This window comes from Cottoperca gobio, chromosome 17 (assembly GCF_900634415.1).
Source record: "Cottoperca gobio chromosome 17, fCotGob3.1, whole genome shotgun sequence".
Taxonomy (NCBI): Eukaryota; Metazoa; Chordata; class Actinopteri; order Perciformes; family Bovichtidae; genus Cottoperca; species Cottoperca gobio.
Genome location: NC_041371.1, coordinates 22,361,959 through 22,384,553, shown reverse-complemented (window position 1 = coordinate 22,384,553; position 22,595 = coordinate 22,361,959). Strand labels below are relative to the sequence as shown.

Sequence of the window (22,595 nt, the reverse complement as noted above, 5' to 3'; positions counted from 1 at the left end):
ATTTCATTTAGCTATTTAGGTTGAGTTGTTTTAGGGCATTCTTTTTTATTATTACTAAAAGTCACCTTTTGAGCTACTCTCCTAAGCAGAAGGTGGCGGTAATGCACGTAACGTAGCTGTTGGTTGCCAATAGCCCTGAAAAGACAAGAAGAAGAGGAACGCCCATTTTGCTCACACTGACCAGGCATCGAATTGTGCTGAAATATCAACAGATAGAAGAGGACAAAGAGCTGCAATGGACGGGTAAATGTGTTTATATTACAACTAATGCTTCTAGGTACACTTCCCAGAGCTGTACATGTGTCATAGACAGAATGAACACTTCCTCGTGCTTTATTTAAGATATGCTAACTGTTAGCTCAGCTGCGAACCTTGATACTGAACGAAGAACATGACGTTAGCTAGACAACGCCAAGTCCCACCAAGAAATGTGGTTGTCCAATGATGTCTTGCTTGCAGAGAAACGTACATTTATGGTCAAATATAATTCAAGAGCATGTTTTATGTATCATCTGGGTCTTCTTACTTCTGCAATTGATCAGTTTAGCATAAATCACCTCCTCTCGTGCGCAACGTTTAACGATTAAGATTCATTTAGCTAACGTTACCGATAAGAGTGAAATGTGTGGGTTGGCTGTTTGCATGATGAACTGCTACAGCTGTTGGTTAGTGTAACAAGCAGTTAGGCCTGTGTGATATTGATGTCATATCCGAGATGGTGCGCGCAGCTGTCAGATGGTCAAAGTCCTTTGTCTGGAGCTTACGTTAGTGTATGCTACACGCGACCTCCGCCGGTTTATTGTATACGCCATTAGCTTTTCCATTATGAGAGAAAGTGAAATTAACATTAATAAACAGTTTATACCATATGTGCAGAAAAGACATACAAAATAATGTCATGAAAACGGCAAAGGGCTTTTATTTGTCAGAAAGTGAAACGCAGATGAATAGCTTAATTCTATTTGCGTGGCGACGTTTCAAATAGGCGATTGAAGAATACATTGTAATATTATTTAGGTCTTCAGATTTAATTGTCTACGTGTTTGAAAGAGGTTAGCCTCCATTATGGTATTTGATGCTCCTTTTTGATGAAGTGATGTAAACTGTTGTTTAGCATGTATTAGGATTGTATCAGTTTGTTATTAGTTGTGGACAACCACATAACATAATGCAAATATGCGTTAAATTAACCAACAGAAGTGTGTTGAAGTGATTCAGAAAAAGATTGCAAAATTATTAAACCTATGAAACTGAAATGGCCTTATGTGCTTCTCCATACATTAGGAACCAGGAGTTTAATACAAATAAAATGTCAACCTCTTTATTGCATCTTTTTTCTTCAAATTGCTTTTCCTTGAATGTGAAGTAGGCCTAACATTATTTGCTTTTCTTTTCATCGCCCTGCCTTCTTTACATTGACAGTGATGTTGCGGTTGGTGTGAAGGCAAGCAGACTTACTTTTTACTATTTTTACCTTAGCACACTTACATTTACTAGGTCTACATGATTTTGTTCACAATTGAACTGGATGTGCAGTCGTTACATTTTAGTATAGGACTGGTGAATAGATTTAATACCTTAGACGTTGGCTGTGATGTTACAAATAAAAAATGGTGCAATTTTAATCAAGATAAAAATGTTATTTGAGATTAGTTTGCTGCTTAATGTTATGGTTTACATTAATATTCAGAAAAGACAGACATAGATTTTACAGTAAAATGTTTGGTAGTATTTTGTCACTCTGGCTATAATGGTAATATTTTTGGAGTTTGTCATATGTTGGGATGTAAAATAATGTTTAATTTCTTTCCTTATTTTCTTGTTTTTCCAGAGAGGCTCAGAGGAGCTCAGCATGTACAGCAGCAGCCCCAACTCTATGACTGGTAAATTCAACCTTTACTCTCCATGTCTTAGAGCTGGAACCCATAATGTTGTTAGTTCATGAAGAAGTGTTCAGGAAGGCAGTGGGTCCAAACATGACTGTTTGGGATTTGAATGAGGGAATGATATGCCTGCACGGATGATCAGAAACTTGTAAAGTATGTGAATAATGTATAAAGGGAGCCGAATAAGTAGGATACTGTATGTTACATATAAATCCTAAATAGTTTTGTGAAACAAAATTTCACAAAACATATTTCTACCAAATGTATTTCTCAAAGCACAAAGTCATATGATTATATTTCTTTTAGCACTCAAATATCCATTCTTTTTCTTTTTTACAAATAACATACAATTGGCTGCATTTGGGGAATATTTGGCATTTTTGCTTTAAATATGACCTAAACAATAAATAAAGTATTAAAATAGTTGCAGATTATTCTTCTATCGACCCGAATAATTAAAGGACATTTTCACAGCAGACATTTAAACTGGTTATAGTAGGAGAAGTCCAGGTTTTATTAGTGATGGCTCAATTCTATTTAAGTGTGTTTAATCGTGACCGTGAGCCAGCGTGCACAATACCAGGACTGAAGCAGCTAAATGGAGTTTAGCCATCATTTATTTTGTATTTGCACTTGTGCTTTACTCTGACTTCATCTTTGATCCAGAGTTGTGGTGTCATATTATCAATTTTTAAAAATGATTATTTGTGTTCATGTATAGCAAACGGCAGTGACAGTAAGAAACAGCGTCTGGATGAATCCCCTCCCTCCAGAGTTCTCCACATCAGAAAACTTCCCAATGAAGTGTCAGAGACTGAAGTCATTGCCTTGGGGCTGCCCTTTGGAAAGGTCACTAATATTCTGATGCTGAAGGGGAAAAACCAGGTAAACTATGACACAACTTCATACCAGCAGACAATACTTGGGTGAAGATGAAACAAGAACAGCGGTTAGGACATTTAAGTTCAACTGAATAATATTGTCCTTCTCTAAACAGAAAAAATACAGTGACACATTGTCCTGGAGGTTATTTGTTATTCATCTAAAGCTCAATATTACTGTGTTTTTCCAGGCGTTTCTGGAGTTGGGTACAGAAGAAGCAGCCATTACTATGGTGAACTACTACACAGCTGTCACGCCACAGGTCTGAAAAACATCATTGTCCATTCCTGTTACACAACAATAATAATTTATATTGTTGCAAGTGCTACTAACTGAATTGTGTATTAAATGGCTCCTATTCTATTTAGGTCAGAAACGCTCCGGTCTTCATCCAGTACTCTAATCATAAGGAACTGAAAACAGACTCTGCTCTGAACCAGGTACACACATTACATTTCAGGTCATTTAGCAGACGCTCTTATCCAGAGCAACTTACATTGAACTAAGTACAGGGACAGTCTCCCTGGAGCAACTCAGGGTTAAGTACCTTCAGGGGTACAATGGTGGCACCCTGGTATTGAACTCCCGACCTTCTAGTGTTTGGAAGGCGTACCTCTAGACCACTAGGCCATCACCACCACCTACACCCATCACATAGATATATGTAAACACCAAACGCTGTCCTTCAACCAATCCAGGGTTAGGGCCTTTCCCCCGTTATGAATCATTTGTTTTTTCTTTCCACCCAGAGGGCCCAGGCAGTGTTGCAGGCAGTGTCAGCAGTTCAGGATGGAAGCTCTCCATCCTCTGACCCTGGAGTTTTGGACCTAGCTCCTCCTCCCAGCCCTGTCCTTCGAATTATCATTGACAACATGTTTTATCCTGTCACACTGGATGTTCTTCAACAGGTAAAACATAAACATGTTGTTTACATCCACCATTCAGAGTGGTACACACAGGCCCATAGTCAAGTTTTTTTTTAATTGTCCCTAATGTTTGGAATCTAATTTTGCAAGAGGCCTTTCAAAAGCACAAATTAACCTTTAAATGTCATAATGTGATAATTGTGTGTCTGCATAGCTTTATACTAAAATTGTATTTATTTTTTAAGTTTGGTTAACTGTTACTTTTGGTTACTAATCCAAGTTTTGATCATGTTTCCAAACTTCTACACATTTATTTAATCTTCAGATCTTCAGTAAGTTTGGGACCGTAATGAAGATTATAACGTTCACCAAGAACAACCAGTTTCAGGCTCTTCTGCAGTTCAGCGACCCCGTCAATGCACAGCAAGCTAAACTGGTAGGATCCCACACACACATGAACATTCTGGCTGTTAAATCAGAAACCAGTAGAAAACAAATCAACAGGTGGACAGGTTTATACTTATGTTGTTAGCATTCAACAATTCCAGCTGCCTTGAGGCTTTAACAAAATGTGTGGCTTGGTCACAATATAAAAAAAAAGAAAAAAGAAATTTGTGTCAAGATTGTTTGTTTATGTAAAATAATTACTACTATTCTATCGGCTGATATATCGTTCAGATTATTTAAACACTATTCTGATTATTTCTCCCTCTTTCACTACTTCCACTCCAGTCTTTGGATGGACAGAACATCTATAATTCATGCTGTACTCTGCGGATAGACTTCAGTAAACTGGTCAACCTCAACGTCAAATACAACAATGATAAGAGTCGAGATTACACCAGACCTGACCTTCCTACTGGAGACGGAGAGTCAACCAACAAGGATCATTCTTTATTGGGTAAGTACACCACATCCATTGCTATCTTGCTCTGGGATATCCATAATACTTAACTGTCACACGATGGCCCCATTAATGCACTAAATTGAAGACCCCCCTGTAGGTCCTTCCTTTGCTCGTAGTGCTGCTGAAGTCTGTGAGTGTGCATCAGTGATGGTGCGTCATTACAGAGAAAAAAAATCACATAGGTTTCCTATGTGCAAACACAGAAGCTTTTGTATATCAATGTGTCATGTGCTTGTGGATCAATGATTCACCTTAGCGATTCATTTTTTTCATTTTTTTTTAACACTCAACATTTTCACAAAAGTTTTTTTTCTTCAACACACCTTATCTATAAATATGAGAAATATATTATTCACTCCTCTGGCACTTGCAGAGCAGCCACCCAACACTAGACTCCTGTATCAGCCTGCATTCATGTTTGATCTGTAAGATCCACGTTTTAGTGCATTTGTTCATTTTATCTACACAGTCAGACATAAAGTGTGCGTCCTGGTCATAGTTCAGTTATAAAATCCTAGCAAACTACAGAGCTGGGGCTGATAAATTCTTGGGTATTTTATCGAAATCAATATTTAAATAGCAGGAGGCGATATTTGTTAATTCTGAGTTTAGTATGTTGGTACTGCAGAGATGTACCGGCCTACATATTGTATTCCACAGACTCAAGAAAAAAAGCTTTGTTTGGTACAAATCATCGCATAAAAATCACACCTTGATCATTTAATTATATTTTTCAATGAAAATGAGAATAATGATGAAAATGACCATTCACTACAATATTGTGAATCATATTGCAGTTTCATATCAGTGACTTGGGGTCTGCTTGACCTTTCGCCCTAGAAACGACCTAAAACTTGTCACAGCAGCTGGGTGATTAAAGCAACCATCAGTATTCATTGTAATGCTGACAGACACCTCCTTCTTAAAGTGAATAGTAATGTGTGAGTCCTACCATTTCCCTGTTTATAAATAACCTCCCTGTGACCACTGAGCGTCCTCCACAGCTGCTGTTCCTGCAGAGTGTCACTCTGCAGTGAAGTGGAGAAGGACTTTTTTGGGCTTATTTCTTCCATCTCCGTCTCAGGAGCCTTTTTTGGTGAAGCATCAGCCAAAACATAAGATAAGACTGCAGCACTGTTGGCCAACAAACCAACAGAAGGCAGGTTTTCAGTGTAGTGTAAATGCCATCTGATACTGCGTGAGAGCAGTGGTTTATTTAGCCATATGAAAGTAAAAATAAATATTTGGGGATATATTTAGAATATGTCTGCATTACATCAGTTGAGTATGCTCTTGCTGGATGGTATATCAATATAATTTACATATTTCCATATCCTATTTTCTGGGATTACACAGTATTACAAAGATGATGGACTTTGATCCTTAGCGAATAACTTGGATTGTTCCCCTCTGTGCCATTATACAGATTTTTATTTACAAATCAACATTTATGCTTAAGCAAATAATTTCTCTGTACTGTGGAACTGCTATTTATTTCTTTACCCTTTCATTTATATCTTCCATGTGACCCAGACACCAACATCTTTGATACTGTTGTTTCTTTAGAGTTTGAGTGTGAGTCAAAGCACATGAAAACCAGGAGAAAGTTTATTTGATAAGCAAATACCTTTATTTAAACATAATCCACGTATTCCCTTATCTGAGAATCTGTATCGCTCATAGAGATATAAGAAAAGCCAGCGGCTCTATTCGGTCTCTAAACACTCCCTCCCTCCGAAGAGAACCTCTTACAGTGTGCGTCACCTCAGGTGGATGTGTTTTTAATGTTATGAGGCTGCTGGTATTCATATCTTTGGTTGTGATGCTAGCACTCGTTTTAGGACTAAGCAGTTTTTTTTTTTTTGGGTTCAACATTTTGAATTGAGCTAAATGTACAATCAAATCTTTAATTGTGAATTAATTTGTAATTAATCTAATGAACATGTGTATAATAAACAAAGGAGACAATTACAGACATCATTTGCAGCTTCTACCCGCTTCTAAATGTAATTCTGAATTTAATGTGTGACATTGGGTTGGGCATGAACTCCTTAATTGGACAAAAAACTATATACATTAGAAAAATGAAAAGGAGCACTTATGTCATAGATCTGATCTGTCATAGATCAGAGCGCTCTAACTGCGCTCTGATCTATGACAGCATCAGTAGCTTGAAGAATAGCGAGTATTAGATTAATTTACTGTTTATCAGACCACAAATGAGACCATAATTAGCAAGCTAGCGCACCCCGCAATCCCTCCTGACTCACGCTGCTAGGAGACCAGTTTGTCAAAATTAGAGGGGTCGCAGTTCCGTAGTCTCCTAGCAACAGCTGGGAGGCGGAGACCCAGCGCTGCCCCTGACCACGAGCCCACTGTTCGGCTCATTTTCTGTAACCAGTGTAGCATGTAAGAGGGGTGGAATTAGCAAACTAGCTAGCTAATTATTCAGCTCCTAATGAACAATTTAATTCTACATCTGCACACTCTTATCACGGCGTAGGAAAGCACATCACAAGGACGTGTTGAGGCAACTAGTACTAGCCAATCGCAGGACAGTCAGCGCAGCGGCGGCATAAAGAAGAGGTGGTGTGCTCCTCTTCTCAGTGAAACCATTGTTATAGCTAGAAAAAAAAAGCTTAGTACCTGCTATCTGAAACTCTTATGTTGGAAATAGATGAGTATGTTCAACTCCTGAAAAATCTACTGCTGATTTTAGTTTTAGATTTTTAGTTTTACGATTCTTTTAATATTGTCTCCATACGTTTAACAACGCTTTACCACAGGCATTAAAAAATACAATTTGTCCATGCACTGCTACACCCTCTCACAGAGAGCACACACTTCAGTGACACAGCCTGGCCACATGTGTTAAATAATGGTGACACCTTGGAATGCAGTATTTGTTTTTATAAGAAGTTAACAGACATTAGTGTGTGTTACTTAATATCATTTCATGGTATGTTGGGAGCCAGATAGTTAGTTGAACTATGAAACTAGCTTCATACATGTGTAGTTTTACATAAATATTTGACGTATTGAAAATATTTACTCATGGTATAATACTGTTAGTTTTAATATTTTACTCACTTTCTTTGTGATAATTGTACTCTCTGGTGCTAGATTAGATAAGTGTTTTGTGGTCTAAATCTAGTTGTCATTGTCTTGTAGGTACCCCATCTGGAGCGCTAGCTTCCTACTCTAGTGGAGGAGGTTACTCATCTTCTCTCTCCCTCTCGCAGGGTGGAGGTACCTATCTTTTCTTTATTCTTAATTCTGTTTTTCCATCACTCTGCTGTTTTCTGTCATGCTGCTGTCCTGTCTCATCTCATGTCCTGTTACGGTTGTCTGAAAGTGCTGGTCTCAGTGGTTTCAGTGGTTGTATGATATTACAGCAATATTAATAGATGAGGAAAATACTGCCCTTTAGGGTTGATGGTTTGCTGGAATTCATGGAAGTAATTATTCTGAATCAATTTTAATTATATATTTTGATCAGATGTCAGACAATATTTAAATTTCTCTTTGCTTAGAATTGTAGTTTAAACTTCCTCTGCTGTAACTTTACCAGACGCCACATTGTAGCTACGTCTGTGCATATCTTTTTTCCCATCTCAATTCTAGGCCTTAAGTGGTTTGATTACAGTTCAGTATAGTATTTCCTATCTTAAACTCTGTCTTAAAAATGTTTCTTTCTGTGCTGTGGTGAGAAATATGAACAGTCATGAAGATATCTTTGTAATTTGTCCATAAGTGTTTTCATTCCCAAAATGTTTAAATGAAATGTAAGATCACTTTTTTTATTAATTTTTTATCTGTGTTGATGGAACTTTCCATTTCAATAGGATGAGTTGAGTTGTTTAGTTTAAATAATATTGATTTGCGTTGTTGGTTGAACTGTTTATGCATGGCTTGGTGATAGTTTGGCCCCTCTCCTCATATCACACTAACTCCAGTATTATTCATTTAATTTGAATGAAGAAACCAAACCTACAGAACACATATAAATCTTTACTGCATCGTGACGTATAATAAATAATCTGAACAATCTGAAATCCCACCAGGCTTTCCCTTATTTTCATGTTCTCTTTGTATATCATTTATTTTTAATTGCATTTAAGTGGGAGAGTGCATAATCCTTAATTCCACTCACTGCATACACAGTAAGATAGATAGCAATGAGTTATCAAGGATTTGAGTCGAATAACACAGTTTTGAAACACAATGCTCAATTTACTTGTGTAAATAATAGCTTTTTAATTGCAGTGTAGATAATGTTCATAATTTAAGCAGCTCTGTTGACTCCTTTTGAAATTCTGGGCTGCAGCAAATGCAACTTTTTTGCAGTGCACATAAATAGTACTGTATCATGGATCAAGATGAGGTTGCTTAGGTTTTATTGCAAAACAATGATGAAAAGCTTACCAGCCCTTAATCTTAAATGACCTTTAACATACTACCATATTATTACTTCCAGCACATCTCCATCCCTGATTTGGAAGAAGAAAAATAAATTGTTTTCTTTTTTTCATTCAGATTTCTATGCATTCATGTTTATGCTGTAGCACTCTGGTAATTGTTAAAACGGTGTATTGCATATCTAATATTTCTGTCATTTAGAAGAAGGGAGTATTCTTGCTTTTCATTGTTTCAGTCGACGTTAACAAGTGTGTTAATCTTTTTAGTGTTATGGTTTCTGCTGCTGTATTACATGTTTGACTCTGACCTGTTTATTGTCTTGTGCTTTCCTAACAGGAGCCATCAGTCCTCTGAGTGCTGCGGCAGCAGCGGCAGCAGCTGCCGGTCGTGTTGCGCTGTCTGGGTCCGGAGTGTCAGGAGTCCTGTTGGCATCCAACCTAAATGAAGAGGTACACTAGCTATAAGCATAACTTTGAATGAGTATTTGCAATCTCTGCTTTAAGTCACTCGTTGCAACTATTTAACAGACACTACTGGAGGATTTTCTGGAGTTGATAGTAGTGTGGGTGTATATGTGCTTACAGCATGATTTATCATGCATCTTCCAACTAGATATCTTCCGTGTAGTATAATTACAATAGAGTGTGGGCCACCCTCTATTTTTTTTTTGTCACGTAAATTGTTTTTATGTTCCAGGAAAGTGTGTGTGTGTGTGTTACATGTTTCAGGTTTCAAAGTTTCAAACTATCTTCAAAGTTCTGTTCTTGACGCTGTGGGGTTTTCTCTAAATCAACACCTGCTGTATATACTTCTATACTTTTATCTTAGACTTCTGTTTCTCCTCTAATTCCAAATGTGCACCTACTCTGTTTCTGTGTGTCCTTCTCTCTCTTTCGGTCTTTGTTCCTCCCTTTTTGAGAGGGACTCCATAGTGGAGTGATGGTTTTCACACTTCTGCCATTGTCTGGTAAAGTTTTCTGGTAAACCGCAGTGTCCTCGCTGTTTGGTAGCAGCATGCTGTGCTCTCTGGTGACCGCTCAGCTTGAGAGCAGCATACACTTTGGTGTGTGCTCAATACAATCCAGTGGTTGAGTGTGGTGTGGCCATTCTTCATGTTGTGAGTGTTGAGTCCAGGGGATATTTTTTTCAGTCACTTGTTTATCCTTTGTCAACTGTGTCATCAAATGGACAGAATAACATCTCGGGTCAGATTTGAGTCAGTTTCATGCAGTACACTTACCCCGTTTCCACGTAGCATAGCAATAGAAACACCAGACGGGGACTAAGCGTTCTTGCTGTTTAAGTCTAGTATGCTTAAGCAGTGAATTAAGTGCAAGACTCCAACTGAAACATTTAAGTATTAAACATATGCCAGTGATGATGGATTATCTGATATTATATCCTTTATTTCCAGCACAGCTGCACTTGAACTGGAAAAACTAAACCACTCTGTTAGTTTAGTTAAGGTGTGTGTGGTGTGTTGATCAAAGACATGCTCTGAACCAAGTTGGTTGAATACCTGCCTGTGTTGCAGGCTTTCATTTGCCCAATATTTTAAAAGAAATGAACACATTTCCTTGTTTGCATTGGTAGTGAATCGCTGAAAATGTAGCCTGCCCGCCCACAAGCTAACAGTTTGATATTGACAAATAGGTAGGGCTTGGTATTTTTTAAAGAAATTGTGATACCAGTACCAATACCAGTCCCCTTAAAGTGATACCAATAGATACATTCAATACCTTTTTAGTATCATTTGAAATAATATTTTTGTTTTTTTTACTTTATTCGATTTCCATCATGCATTTTGAAGCCTTCAGTCACGTAAAATCCCAACACCACTCCTCCACTCCACCATCCAAATCATTTTTACATTTTTAGTGTTGAACATTATTAACAGGGATTGGCTGCGAGCAAAACCATACACATCATCTTTCTTTCTAGATTGGGTACAAAAAGGATCAGATACAGGTATCGTTTGGCTGGAGAAGTTTCAAAACTACTTAATACTGTGTTATCTTTGTCAGTACTGATTCCCAGCCCTACTAATAGGTGAAAAGTCTTGGAAGTCCAGATCTGATTTTGAAGGCGGGGTAATTTAACATGTCACCAGCTGAAACTTTTATCAGTTATGGACTCTGTTAAAACGGTAAACTGAGCATCCCACAGGTCTCATATAGGATGCTGCACATTCTGCTGAATCAAAAGTCTTGTTCCATTATTTATTACTTAGTTTAGAAAATTGTATTTGATGATTTTGTACCTTGAGAACAATGAAAATATCTTTTTGCAAGGAAGTTTAAGTTGCATCATTTATGTACAGTCCCTCCACACGTCCCTGACAGCAGTCCTCCAGTAACCTCATGTCATCTGGTTGGGTCTCTGCTTCATGGTACTTCCCCCTTTTGGTTTGATATTTCCTGCCACTCAGTTTATTCCTCATTCACTTTCATGCCTACTTAAAAAAAGAAAAGTCTACCTTCCTCCCATCCTTTCTTTTCCTCACTGATAAATGCATCCAGCAGGGAATGTGTGTGCTGCAATAACAGAACTGGAAGAAGTGTGTATGTGTGTGCGTTTGGAATCGAACCAGCAATCATTCAGACTCCGTTGATGTTCCACTGATGCTCTGTTTACTGACCTCTGCTTTGGTTTTTGTCCTCCTTTCTCCCTTCCCCGCCTCCTTTCTTCCCTCCTCTGCTTTTCCCTTCACACATTTATTATCTCCATTTGCCTATACATCCTTTAATGTTGTACACTTCCCTTAAAACCCTCCCCCCTCTCATGTACGTTTATCCTCATTTTGTTTCAACTCTTTTTCCTCTCTTCCCTTTTTACTGTTCTTAATCCGGTCTAACCCAATTTTGGGTTTGCCGTTTTGACCCCCTGCCCAAACCCCCTCCCCATGCCCTCCATCTTTGCTCCACCCCTCATCATCATGGAAACCACCACCTCCCCCCTCGTCCAACACTGGGCGGTCTGATCTCTACCTTCGTCTCTCCTCTTCCTCCTCCTCTGCTCCTCCTCTTCCTGTCCTCTGCTCTGCGGTCTCTCTCTCTAAAGATGGTCACGCCTCAAAGTCTCTTTACCCTCTTCGGTATGTTCAACCTCTACTATTCTATCTGTATATCTCTCTCTGTTAATCCAATTTTGTTCACTTTCTTCAGTGATGTCGTGGACAAGCTATTCCTCTATATCTTTCTGTATCTCCAAGCCTCCCTCTATCATATTGTACGATACAGAGTTACTCTACATCAAAAGGAAAGTGAGTCTGGGAGATGTCTGTTTGGTCAGCTTATCTCTTAACTGATGAGAACAAATGCACCAAAATCATTCATATGTTGTTGAAATGCTGTTCCAATAAAAATGTGGTGTGATGTGTTCAAATCTACATTTAGACTGCCAAGCAAGCAGATCCTGCAGCTGCTTCACAATAAAAGCTGCAAATTTAATAATGCACTAAATATTTGCATATGACACGGCTGCAGTTTGCAATAACAATAATTAGCACAGCAAAAGACTTAATTAGAGCTCTAAAAGCATAACAACAAAAACCAATGAGGATCCAGTCTGTTAGATGAAGGGAAGGAGTAGGGTTGTGTTCCATTATGGATCCAGTGCCCATTTGGCTAAATACCTGATTTGCAAAGCTCCGACTCAAAAGAACCAACCAAAAACCTTATCAAAGCTTTTATTTCTCATTGCGCTCTTATTTGATATGAGAGCAAGGTATAAAACACTTAATCCTAGCAGATTTCTCATATTAATCCCATGAGTAATTTGACAGAAGGACAAATGCTACTTGGCCAAAGATGCAATCAGGAAGTAGACTGTCTAGTACAGGTTTGGGAGTAATTTCTTCAGTATTTGCTATACTAAAATGGCAACCTAGTATGTATGTTGAATGGTTTTGTGTGGAACATTGCGGCCTCCAATCAACCAGGAAAGAACAGTCTTAGTTCACCTTTTCATTTTATTCTCCTATTTTGCAATTGGGGATTACCAGCCATTCAGTCACCTAAACCAGACGCATCATGATAGTCACATTAGACTGTCTACCAGCCCCGCAATATAAAATGTTTGTCCTTACTCTTATTGGAACCTTTTTAGCTGCTCAATGATACCTACACATCTTTCAAAAAGTCTGACATTATCTGCATAAGAGGCCTAAGAATGTATTTTTATAATTAGGTAATTCTGCATTGCACACATGCACACATGCACACATTTCTCTATATAACATATTCTATCTGCAGTTAGTGCATGTTCTTTCAAATGTTTTGCAAAATGTAAACCTTTTTTTCCTACACTGTCTATTTATGGTTTTATATTTTGAATCACCAATCTTCAAGCTGGATTTCTGAATCACCACTCAGCCACATGCCAAACAGTTTCAGATGTATGTCGATGGTGAAGCTGAGGTGTCTCAATGGTTATCACATTAGAGCACTCGGGCACAGAAGGGTTTGGTTGAGTTTCTAATTGAAGTCAAATGGGAACATTCCATCTCTTCTTTTCATTTGTCTTTCTAGCACTAACTTTTTTCCTTCCATCCTTCACACCTCTCCTCTTTTTTTATTTTCATCGGCTCCATCTCTCCTGCTCTGTCTGTTCTGTCCTCCTCATCTTCTCTCGCTCTCTCTCTCTCTCTCTCTCGCTCTCTCTCTCTCGCTCTCTCTCTCTCGCTCTCTCTCTCTCGCTCTCTCGCTCTCGCTCTCTCGCTCTCTCTCCCTACCTTCAGGAGTCTATGGTGATGTGCAGAGGGTGAAGATCCTCTACAACAAAAAGGACAGTGCTCTGATACAGTTGTCCGATGGCAACCAGGCTCAGCTGGGTGAGTTATCAGTCACTGTTATTGAACTGCAAAATGAGATTAATCAAAGACGTGATGACTTTACATATTCAAATCAGAAGCGATTATTTAGGTCCCGATATTTTTCAAATATATTTGCTCGACAGTGAAAGTCAGGAAATCAATGTAAATCTTCTCTGAAACACAGGGCATAGAAAAAATGAATGTCTAATAGCCTAACCATATTGTAAGATAATAAATATGTATATAATGTATATATATTCAAATATTGTGCTGCTTCTTTTTTTGTCTTCATTCAGTTTAATCCCGGTATTTCTACACTGTTTCAGATACAGATTAGCTGCACACAAAGGGAGGCACGCAACATTATTAATGAGGCAGTCTAGCAGCAATCTAACAGAACTGTTTGGCTCTAACACTTACAGTTCTATGCCCTTATAGGATTAACCTGCTGCCTGCATTTGATTATGTTGAGCTTCATTTGAAAACCTCAGTAGAAGCTTTGCATGTAAAAAACAAAACAAAAGGACATTTGGTACAGCCCTAATATATTCTCACATTGCTATGTGTACAAATCAATCTAATTGCCACTGTAGAATCAGGTTAAGATCTTAAGGTTAAGAGTCACTTGTTATAAACCACTGTAGCATCGACCACTTCAACATTACATTTTTAACTAAACAACAATTTCATGGATATGATGGATGGCACTGGCGCTCCATTTATAATTAATGTGTTGGATTTTTGACTTTATTGCACTTTGTAGTTTCTTCCGCTGTGTGTGTGCGTGCGTGCGTGCGTGCGGAGCCCCGCCCTCTGCGAAACAGAGGAGAGAATGTGAATGCGCAAAATTACAATGGTAGAGGAAACACTGACTTTCTATTTTCTATTTTTCCTCACTGGTAGCTATGAGCCACTTGAATGGTCAGAAGATGTTTGGTAAAGTTATGAGAGTGACACTGTCCAAACATCAGACTGTGGCTTTACCCAGAGAAGGACTGGATGACCAACTACTAACTAAAGGTATGAAGTTATCTGCGTCCTGGAAGGGAGCTTGTTAATATCTTTTGAAATGACTTATTATGCATTAAATGTAAGCAATATGCAGTGTCAACAACCACATCAGATATCCACAGGTACATGACAAGCATTTAAAGAAATATAGTAATATAATGTAATATTTACTGTGATATATTCCTAATATCATAATAACCTCAGTTGAAATATTGGCCTTAAATGCTAAGAAAGCCTTTCTATCTAGGTTTTAAAAACACCATTGTTTATCATAGCTGACACGAGCCATAATAATCCATAAAGAATAAAGCAGATTTTCCACAGCTTCTACAACACTCTTAAAGGGGGATTGTTCACACCAGCGTGTTTCCAGGTGTTGGGGTGTGCAACTACATTTGTAAGAAAAATGTGTCAAATCTGATCAACTTTAGTGTTTGATGTTAAGCAATTACTAATAAAAACATTTTTTTAAAGCAATTACAGCATAGCGGCATTTCCTGGAATGTTGAGTTCAGTTGGATCAATGATTAAAAAAAATTTTCTTGGTTATGGTATATTATATATCCGACCCCAGATGAGCGGTAGAAGGTGGATAATATGTTATACCTAATAAACTGAAATTAATGAACGTTAATTTTTATTTAATTAGTTTTTTAACCAGGCAATAACATTTCAGTTTAGTTTTTCTTAAAAAAAAAAAATATATATATATATATATATATATATATATTATTTTTTTATATATTATTATTTTTTTATTATTAACAATATTTTTCATTGCTTTTTGTTTTCGTTTTGATTTTCGTTTACTAAAAATAACCCTGGTCAACAATGTGTGGGCCTGAAGACTGCAAGTCTGAAAATGCACATTAGCCACTGCTAGCTAACACATCCGAATATCCAACAGATTGGTCGAGTTGCATTGTGTTTAATGTAGACGCAGGTATCTCTGGTTCTGCTGCATCGATACATTTTATATTGTGAAATTGATTAACGTGAGTCTGAAATCTTATAGGTAGGAACAAAATGCTGAATCGATGGAATTCTCCTTTTATTAAGTTGATGCATGTTTGGCTCTGAGGTTTTTCTCACTCCAGATTTATTGATGATTTCTGAATCTGTATGGGTTGGGTAGAAGCAACACTAGACAGTGCCAAAGTTCTAATAATATCAACAATATACTGTATATCATATGTGTCTGTTACATTTAAGAATTTGCACCTAATGTTATTGTCATTATGTTATTGTTTTTGTTGGACAGATTTTTCTGGCTCTCCTCTCCATCGCTTTAAGAAGCCAGGATCCAAAAATTTCCAGAACATCTTTCCTCCCTCTTCAACACTTCACCTCTCCAATGTCCGGTAATACAACCACACATACAAGCAACTTTGACTTCCTGCTCCTGTGCTTTAAGAATATAATAGTTTAATATAATGTCTTTGCATGTCCAGGGATGGACTTGGAGAGGATGATCTTCGTCTTCTGTTCTCCAACAGTGGAGGAACTGTCAAGGCCTTCAAGTTCTTCCAGTAAGAAATGCTTCATTATGACCCTCATCTTGCAAGGCGCCAAAATTCAACTTAATATTTTTGCTCATAAACGATCTGTGGCTTGTTGTGTTCTGGGCAAACCTACCCAGGAAGTACTGTTTAGTACCATGCAGACAGACGAGATGTATGAACTTTGTTCTGGTTACTTGCAATAACATTAAACCGTTTCATCAGGGACCGTAAAATGGCCTTGATCCAGATGACGTCGGTCGAGGAAGCAATCCAGACTCTGATGGACCTTCACAACTATGACATGGGAGGGAATCACCATCTGAAAGTTTCCTTTTCAAAGTCTACCATCTAACCCTCACACCTGACTCCTTAAGCTCTACGACGAGCGAGGAAATCACTACCATTTTGTCTTCTTTTCAGCGTTTTCTTTTAACCTTCTTTGCGCTATCCCCAAACCTTTAATTTAGTAGTAAAATGGTTTGTCATTAAAATGTGCTTCCTTGTCCAAAGCTTCAAACTCAAAGTAAAACCTTAGTTTTTTTTTTTTTTTTTTTTATATATATATATTTTAAAAATATATATTTAAAAATATATATATATTTAAAAAAAATATATATATATATATATATATTTAAAAAGAAATATATATATATATTTTTAAATATATATATTTTTTTAAATATATATATATATATATATATATATATATATATATATATATATATATATATATATATATATATATATTAAAATATATATATATATTTAAAATATATATATATATATTAAATAGATATAGTATTTAAAAATATATATATTTAAAATATATATATAATATATATATATATATTTTAAAAAAATATATATATATATATATATATATATTTTTATTTTTTTTTAAATATATATATTTAAAAATATATATATATATATATATTTTTTTTTATTATTATTTTATTACATATTGAGCGAATCCATGCTGCCAGTAGAAGCAGTACATGAATCAGTCCTGGCCTACACATTTCTGCTTTGAGACATATGACGTCTTTTAAAGAGCAACTAATTACCTGCTGAACATCCTGTTTTTGTTCATATCCCGTGGTTTAACTTCTCACCTTGCTGCAGGGATGTAGAAGTTTACTCCAAGTTGAGTGAGTAACATACCTGTTGTGTGGGAACAGCTGCACCCTTCTGACCAATAGCCATCATGCTGGTTAGCGTGAAACAGACGGAGGACAGTGAAACGCTGCTTTTCAGTCTGCTGTTCCTCTGGAGAGTTTTAGTTTATCATTTAATCTTTTTTTATTAGAGCAAATAGCTGTTTTTTTGATGTTGAGGTATGGTTACCTGTAATATGGCGTCTGTTGTTTCCCTATACATTGTGTCGCTAATTGAATCACCTACCCTTTCTTTTGTGTTCACCTAATGCCAATTTGAACCCCTAACTACTAGCCGTTGTCCATACAGCCATTTGCCATTACTTGTGGTAGTAACTCCAACACAACATCTGTCATGACAGAGTCCATCACCAATATGTCTTCGATCCAGTGACGACTTTCCTGTTCTGATTGGCAGCTATCAGCTGCTGCCATTTGAAGTTGTCTTGCAGTTTCTGACACACACATTCTCCTTGTGCTGGTGCACTCCTTCAAATAAATAGAAAATCCAAGCTACAAGCATAAGGGAGAAGCTTGAAGTGTGATTCATGCTGTTCTCTCCTGTCATCTGCAATGTAAATATGACCAGCACTCAATTTTATACTTTGTAGGCATGTTGGCAACCTATACAAAAACAGCTTGCAGCTTTAAAAATGTTGCTGCACCTCACAGAATCACTTTAAATGTAGATTAAATACCACATGTAACTACATTTTGAGGACTTCGTACCCAGAAATCCTCAAAGCAAATACAATGAACTACTTGTTGTGCAGTGTCGTGCAATTTCTAAATTTCAAAAGGCAGTTTTTCTTAACTGGCACACTTTCCTGCTGCTATTCTTGTAGCTGAACAATCACGTTGAAGCTGTTTATAGATTATTTGATGATAGCTTCATCATACCCTTTCTATGAGGATGTTTAAAGGCATTCTGGGAATTGTGAATCATAATTTGAGGCTACTAATGCTTGTACTTAGTAGTATTAATAGTATTGACATTAACACATGGTCAGGCTTCCAATTAGAACACCGGAAGGTTGTGAGTTCAATACCAGGGCTGCCACCATTGTGCCCCTGAGCAAGGCACTTAACCCTGAGTTACTGTCCCTGTAGTTAGTTCACTGTAAGCTGCATAAGAGCGAGTGCTAAGTGACTAATAATAATAATAATACATTGCTGACATGTAATAATATTGAGGATCCAAAAGTTTCTGTCTTTTCTAAACCAGTGCTGTGAGTGGGTACACACACACACACACACACACACACACACACACACACACACACACACACACACACAGGTTTCAACATGTGATTCTGGTCTAGGTCTCTGGTTTTGGGAGGAGTCCTGTAGGGACCAAAGTACATGTGCCTTTAGTCTGTGGTCTGATTTGATCTGTTGTGTCTTCAAACGGATACTTTTACTGGTGATGTCTGTTGATCTTGTGTTGTAAAGTGAACCTTGTCCTCCCAGTGCTCTGTTTTCCTAACATGAGCTTATTTATTAAGCAGAGATGCACAGAAAAACTGGGGCACTGTTTCAACTGAGGTCTTCTTCAAAGTGGGTTTTTATTTTTCACTCATCTCTGGTTCTTACTTACAGCTGCAAAGTTTTCTTTTAGGAGATGTTGTAAATGTTCTGCTTAAATTAATTTTCTTTTGTGGTAAAATTTCAGATTGGCCCAAATTAAACACTTCTTTTATACCAACAAGCCCAAAGGAAATGGTGTGTTTGTGTGTGCTCGGACTAGCTTCAGGCCTCATCTGCTCTCATCTGTATCTTACCTGTCAATAAACTTCTCTCACTCTGTTCAGTTCTGTCTCTCTGCTCGCACTTCTTTCTCTCAACTTTTCCCTCTTTTAGCTGTCCTGTCTGTTCTGCTCCTGCTTCTGCAAACAGGTTTCCCCTGTTCAAAGAATTATTACATGTTCAAATCTCTGCCGCCATTTCTGAACCGTCATCCATGCAACACCACAGCACAACGCTGTCCAGTTCATGTGCTCCTGTTGCTCCTTTTGTATTTTTATATGTTTTAGCCAAACACTTGAAACATCAATATAACCTGCAGTAAGACATTCTGTAGAATTAAAAACTGTATTTTCTGTTGCTGTTTAATTCTCTCGTCACTGCTACCAAAGAAAAAATAGTCATTTTAATCGCCAGCAGGATCAATGTGGACGGGAAAGATGAAAAGGCACCTGGTTTCCAGTAAACGGAAACCCAAACAAATTTTTTGGATATAGGCTACAGACTAAAAACACATTTTAAAGAAGTTCAAGCAACTATAAGGAGTTTTTAACTGGTTATGGAAAAGTCTCATTTTCATGCTAGTGGCTCTATGGTCTACAAAGGTAAACGAGAACATCCGATTGGCTCTTTCTGTAGAGTTGGTCTTAATGCTGATTCCCCGCAAGATCAAAGGAAAAGGTTTACGACACTCAGACCGGAAGAGCCGATGTTTACATCGTCACAGGCAAAGTTTCGCAGTGAGTTGTGCTTCAGCGACCTAAAAGCAAGCAGGAGGAAGGTTTTTGTTTTTGACGTTATATTTTATATCCGGGACAGGATCAGCTAAGAGAAAAAAGTAAAGTATTGGCCCAAAAACTAAATGGGATGGTGATGGAGCACAGGCGGAAACAAGAATCAGCCATCCAGCAAATGAAATGACAGGATTCCCCTCCGAGACTAGTATCTAATATGTCTATTTAAAAAACAATTTTTGAGACGTCACTATATGAATTTATTTTTGGAGGCCAGATCAAGATCTTAACAACACATTAGACAGAGCTTTGTAATGCTGCTTTATTCTGAAGATGAATGAGTGGGAAATGAGCACTAAGAGAAGCCTTTGCTCTCATCTGTCTGTTCTCTTCCTTTGATTTCTTTATCACTAATGAAGGTCTTATTATGGCACAGTGAGTTCTTAAAAAGGGAAGACAGAGAGCATGAGCGGAGGGAGAAGACAAAAGAGGGAGTACATACAGACTAATGGACTCATTCTGGTTAATTACCCATCTTCGGTTTAATCAGGCGTGATTTGGTGAGGCTGGAGCCTCAGCAGCTGCAGATTGCTTTATAATCCTTCTTTATAAAGTGTGAAGGCCGGGATCAGCAGGACTAACACACATTGAACAGAGCTCCACTTGGCTGCACTCTGCTGAGTCAGGACAGAATAGCTCAAGTCTAAAGGCAGAACATGTAATTCAGACTCCAGAGACAAACATCAACACATCGTTTCCACTTCAGCCTCAGCTGTGGTTTTTACTAGGGCTGTCGAATTAACGCATTCATTTTGATTAATTTATCACAGAAAAAATAACGCGTTAAAAAAACCGCAGATTAATCGCTTGGCGTGCTTGTGCTTGGACGATTTTTCTTGCTGGCGAACATCACTTATTCCGCCGTGTGCGATGCTAACATCTGAATGGCACACTTTACAAAAAGCACGAGTTTGCCCGACTCTGCTTTTTATTAAATAAGGGAAGCTCTCCTCTCATTTGTTAGGGTACTTACATAAAGTTTTAACTTGTTTGGCAGGTACAACTGCGTCTCCATCTATCTCCCGTTCACTGTGACTCTCATCATGTTCTCGTCTTCTTCTGCGTTATTGTTCCTGTTTTCTTCTGTGTGTTTACTGGCGGATAACGTTTTTCAGCTCATGTTAAACATAATACTGCCACCTGCTCTACCGGAGGCCACTTACCACTGTAGCCTACACCTTTTTTTAATTAGGCCTATTTTTATTTTTGAAAGGTTAAAAATACGGGATAATTAGGGGAAAATATTTAAACAGGAGGAAAACGGGATAGAAGCAAAAATACGGGATAATCCAGGGAAAACGGGAGGGTTGACAGGTATGGCTTTTCCTGCCATGACAATTTAAAATGTCTGCTCTAAGATATGATTCTTGTGTCTGTTGTTGTAATACTCATTTTGGACACAAGGCTGAAGTGCATGTTCGAAATAGGACTAAAAGCATTCATGTTTTCTAGGCAAAAGAAAGACATGACAGTAATGATACATAACCTTATATTAACAGATGAAAAATCTTTTTAGAGAACTTCGGAAGATCATCCTGGCAAAACCCTTTTTTTCACTTGTTCTTAAGTCATAAACACAGGAGAGAAAAGCAATTAGATCAGACTTCACTGGAAGAAAATGTTATTCCCTTACCCCCCAGGGCTTCTGTACTGCAGCATAAAAGCAGCACTCTTTGACCCGACAGCTGTGGTGATGAAGAAGTGCATTTGATCAGGTTAAGATGCAGACAACAGAATTGCAACGCCCCGGGTTTGGTTTATTTATTTGAAACCAATGGGACAAAAAAGATTGACCAGTAAAAAAAAAAAAAAAAGTATTAAATGTTTTTTAAGTAGGCAGTTCTAAGCAAGCACTTGCCCTCAACCCCTCGCCATTAACAACTTGCGCCTGGCAAACGACCTGAATGAGTTTTATTGTTGTTTTGAAAGACAATGGGACAGTCCTGACGCCATCCCCCGTGACTCCATCCAGCTCCACCTCCCCCTCCACAGCAAGGGACCTGGGCCTCTCCACTACTGCCCCTTCCTCCCACACCAGAATGATGTCACGTTACCAACTGTTCAAAAGACAGAACCCTTGCAAAGCAGCTGGACTCTGGCCCTGTTCAGACCTGGTATAAACATGCGTGTCTGGGGATCCGAACACATGTGGACAGCTCTAAGTACAGGTGTGAATGCACAAGACACTTTGAGGATAATATTATTATTGTATATTGTATAGTGATGTGTCTGTGTTCTTGTTCCAGTGCTCTGCATAGATTTAACACTCGATGTTTCATTAAAATATGGATTTATAATGATGCGTTTATTTGGATAAAGAATGGGAAGCGAGATTAGATCACAAGTGGTGGCTGGAGACGCATTCTAATGCCTCCACTCCACTTCACTTCATCCTAATCCACTTCCAGAACTATGCATCCCCACCCACCCCCATCACACTGTGTGACTCCTCAGTGTACGTGTGGAGTCCTTTTGCTGCCTGGGCACCGTCGTCACTCAAGACCCTCAGGACCCTCAGAGGATGACACTTCCTGCGGCAGCTGAGGAGGTTCAACCTGCCAAAGACGATGATGGTGCACTTCTACATCTCTACATTCTCCATCATCGAGTCCATC

At 38.1% G+C, this 22,595-nt stretch overlaps 1 protein-coding gene across 1 annotated transcript; it reads left to right on the top strand.

The window, feature by feature from the left end:
• Positions 1-104: 104 nt before the first annotated feature.
• On the top strand, positions 105-16,811 carry LOC115022155 (polypyrimidine tract-binding protein 2-like). Its single transcript, XM_029453048.1, has 17 exons — positions 105-243; positions 1,423-1,444; positions 1,832-1,883; positions 2,608-2,771; positions 2,959-3,030; positions 3,137-3,208; positions 3,518-3,676; positions 3,960-4,070; positions 4,367-4,535; positions 7,713-7,790; positions 9,297-9,409; positions 12,021-12,054; positions 13,699-13,791; positions 14,677-14,793; positions 16,046-16,145; positions 16,236-16,313; positions 16,509-16,811. Exons 1-17 carry the CDS (start codon positions 236-238, stop codon positions 16,636-16,638), a joined length of 1,572 nt encoding a protein of 523 aa, XP_029308908.1. The 5' UTR covers positions 105-235; the 3' UTR covers positions 16,639-16,811.
• The last annotated feature ends 5,784 nt before the right edge of the window (positions 16,812-22,595 follow it).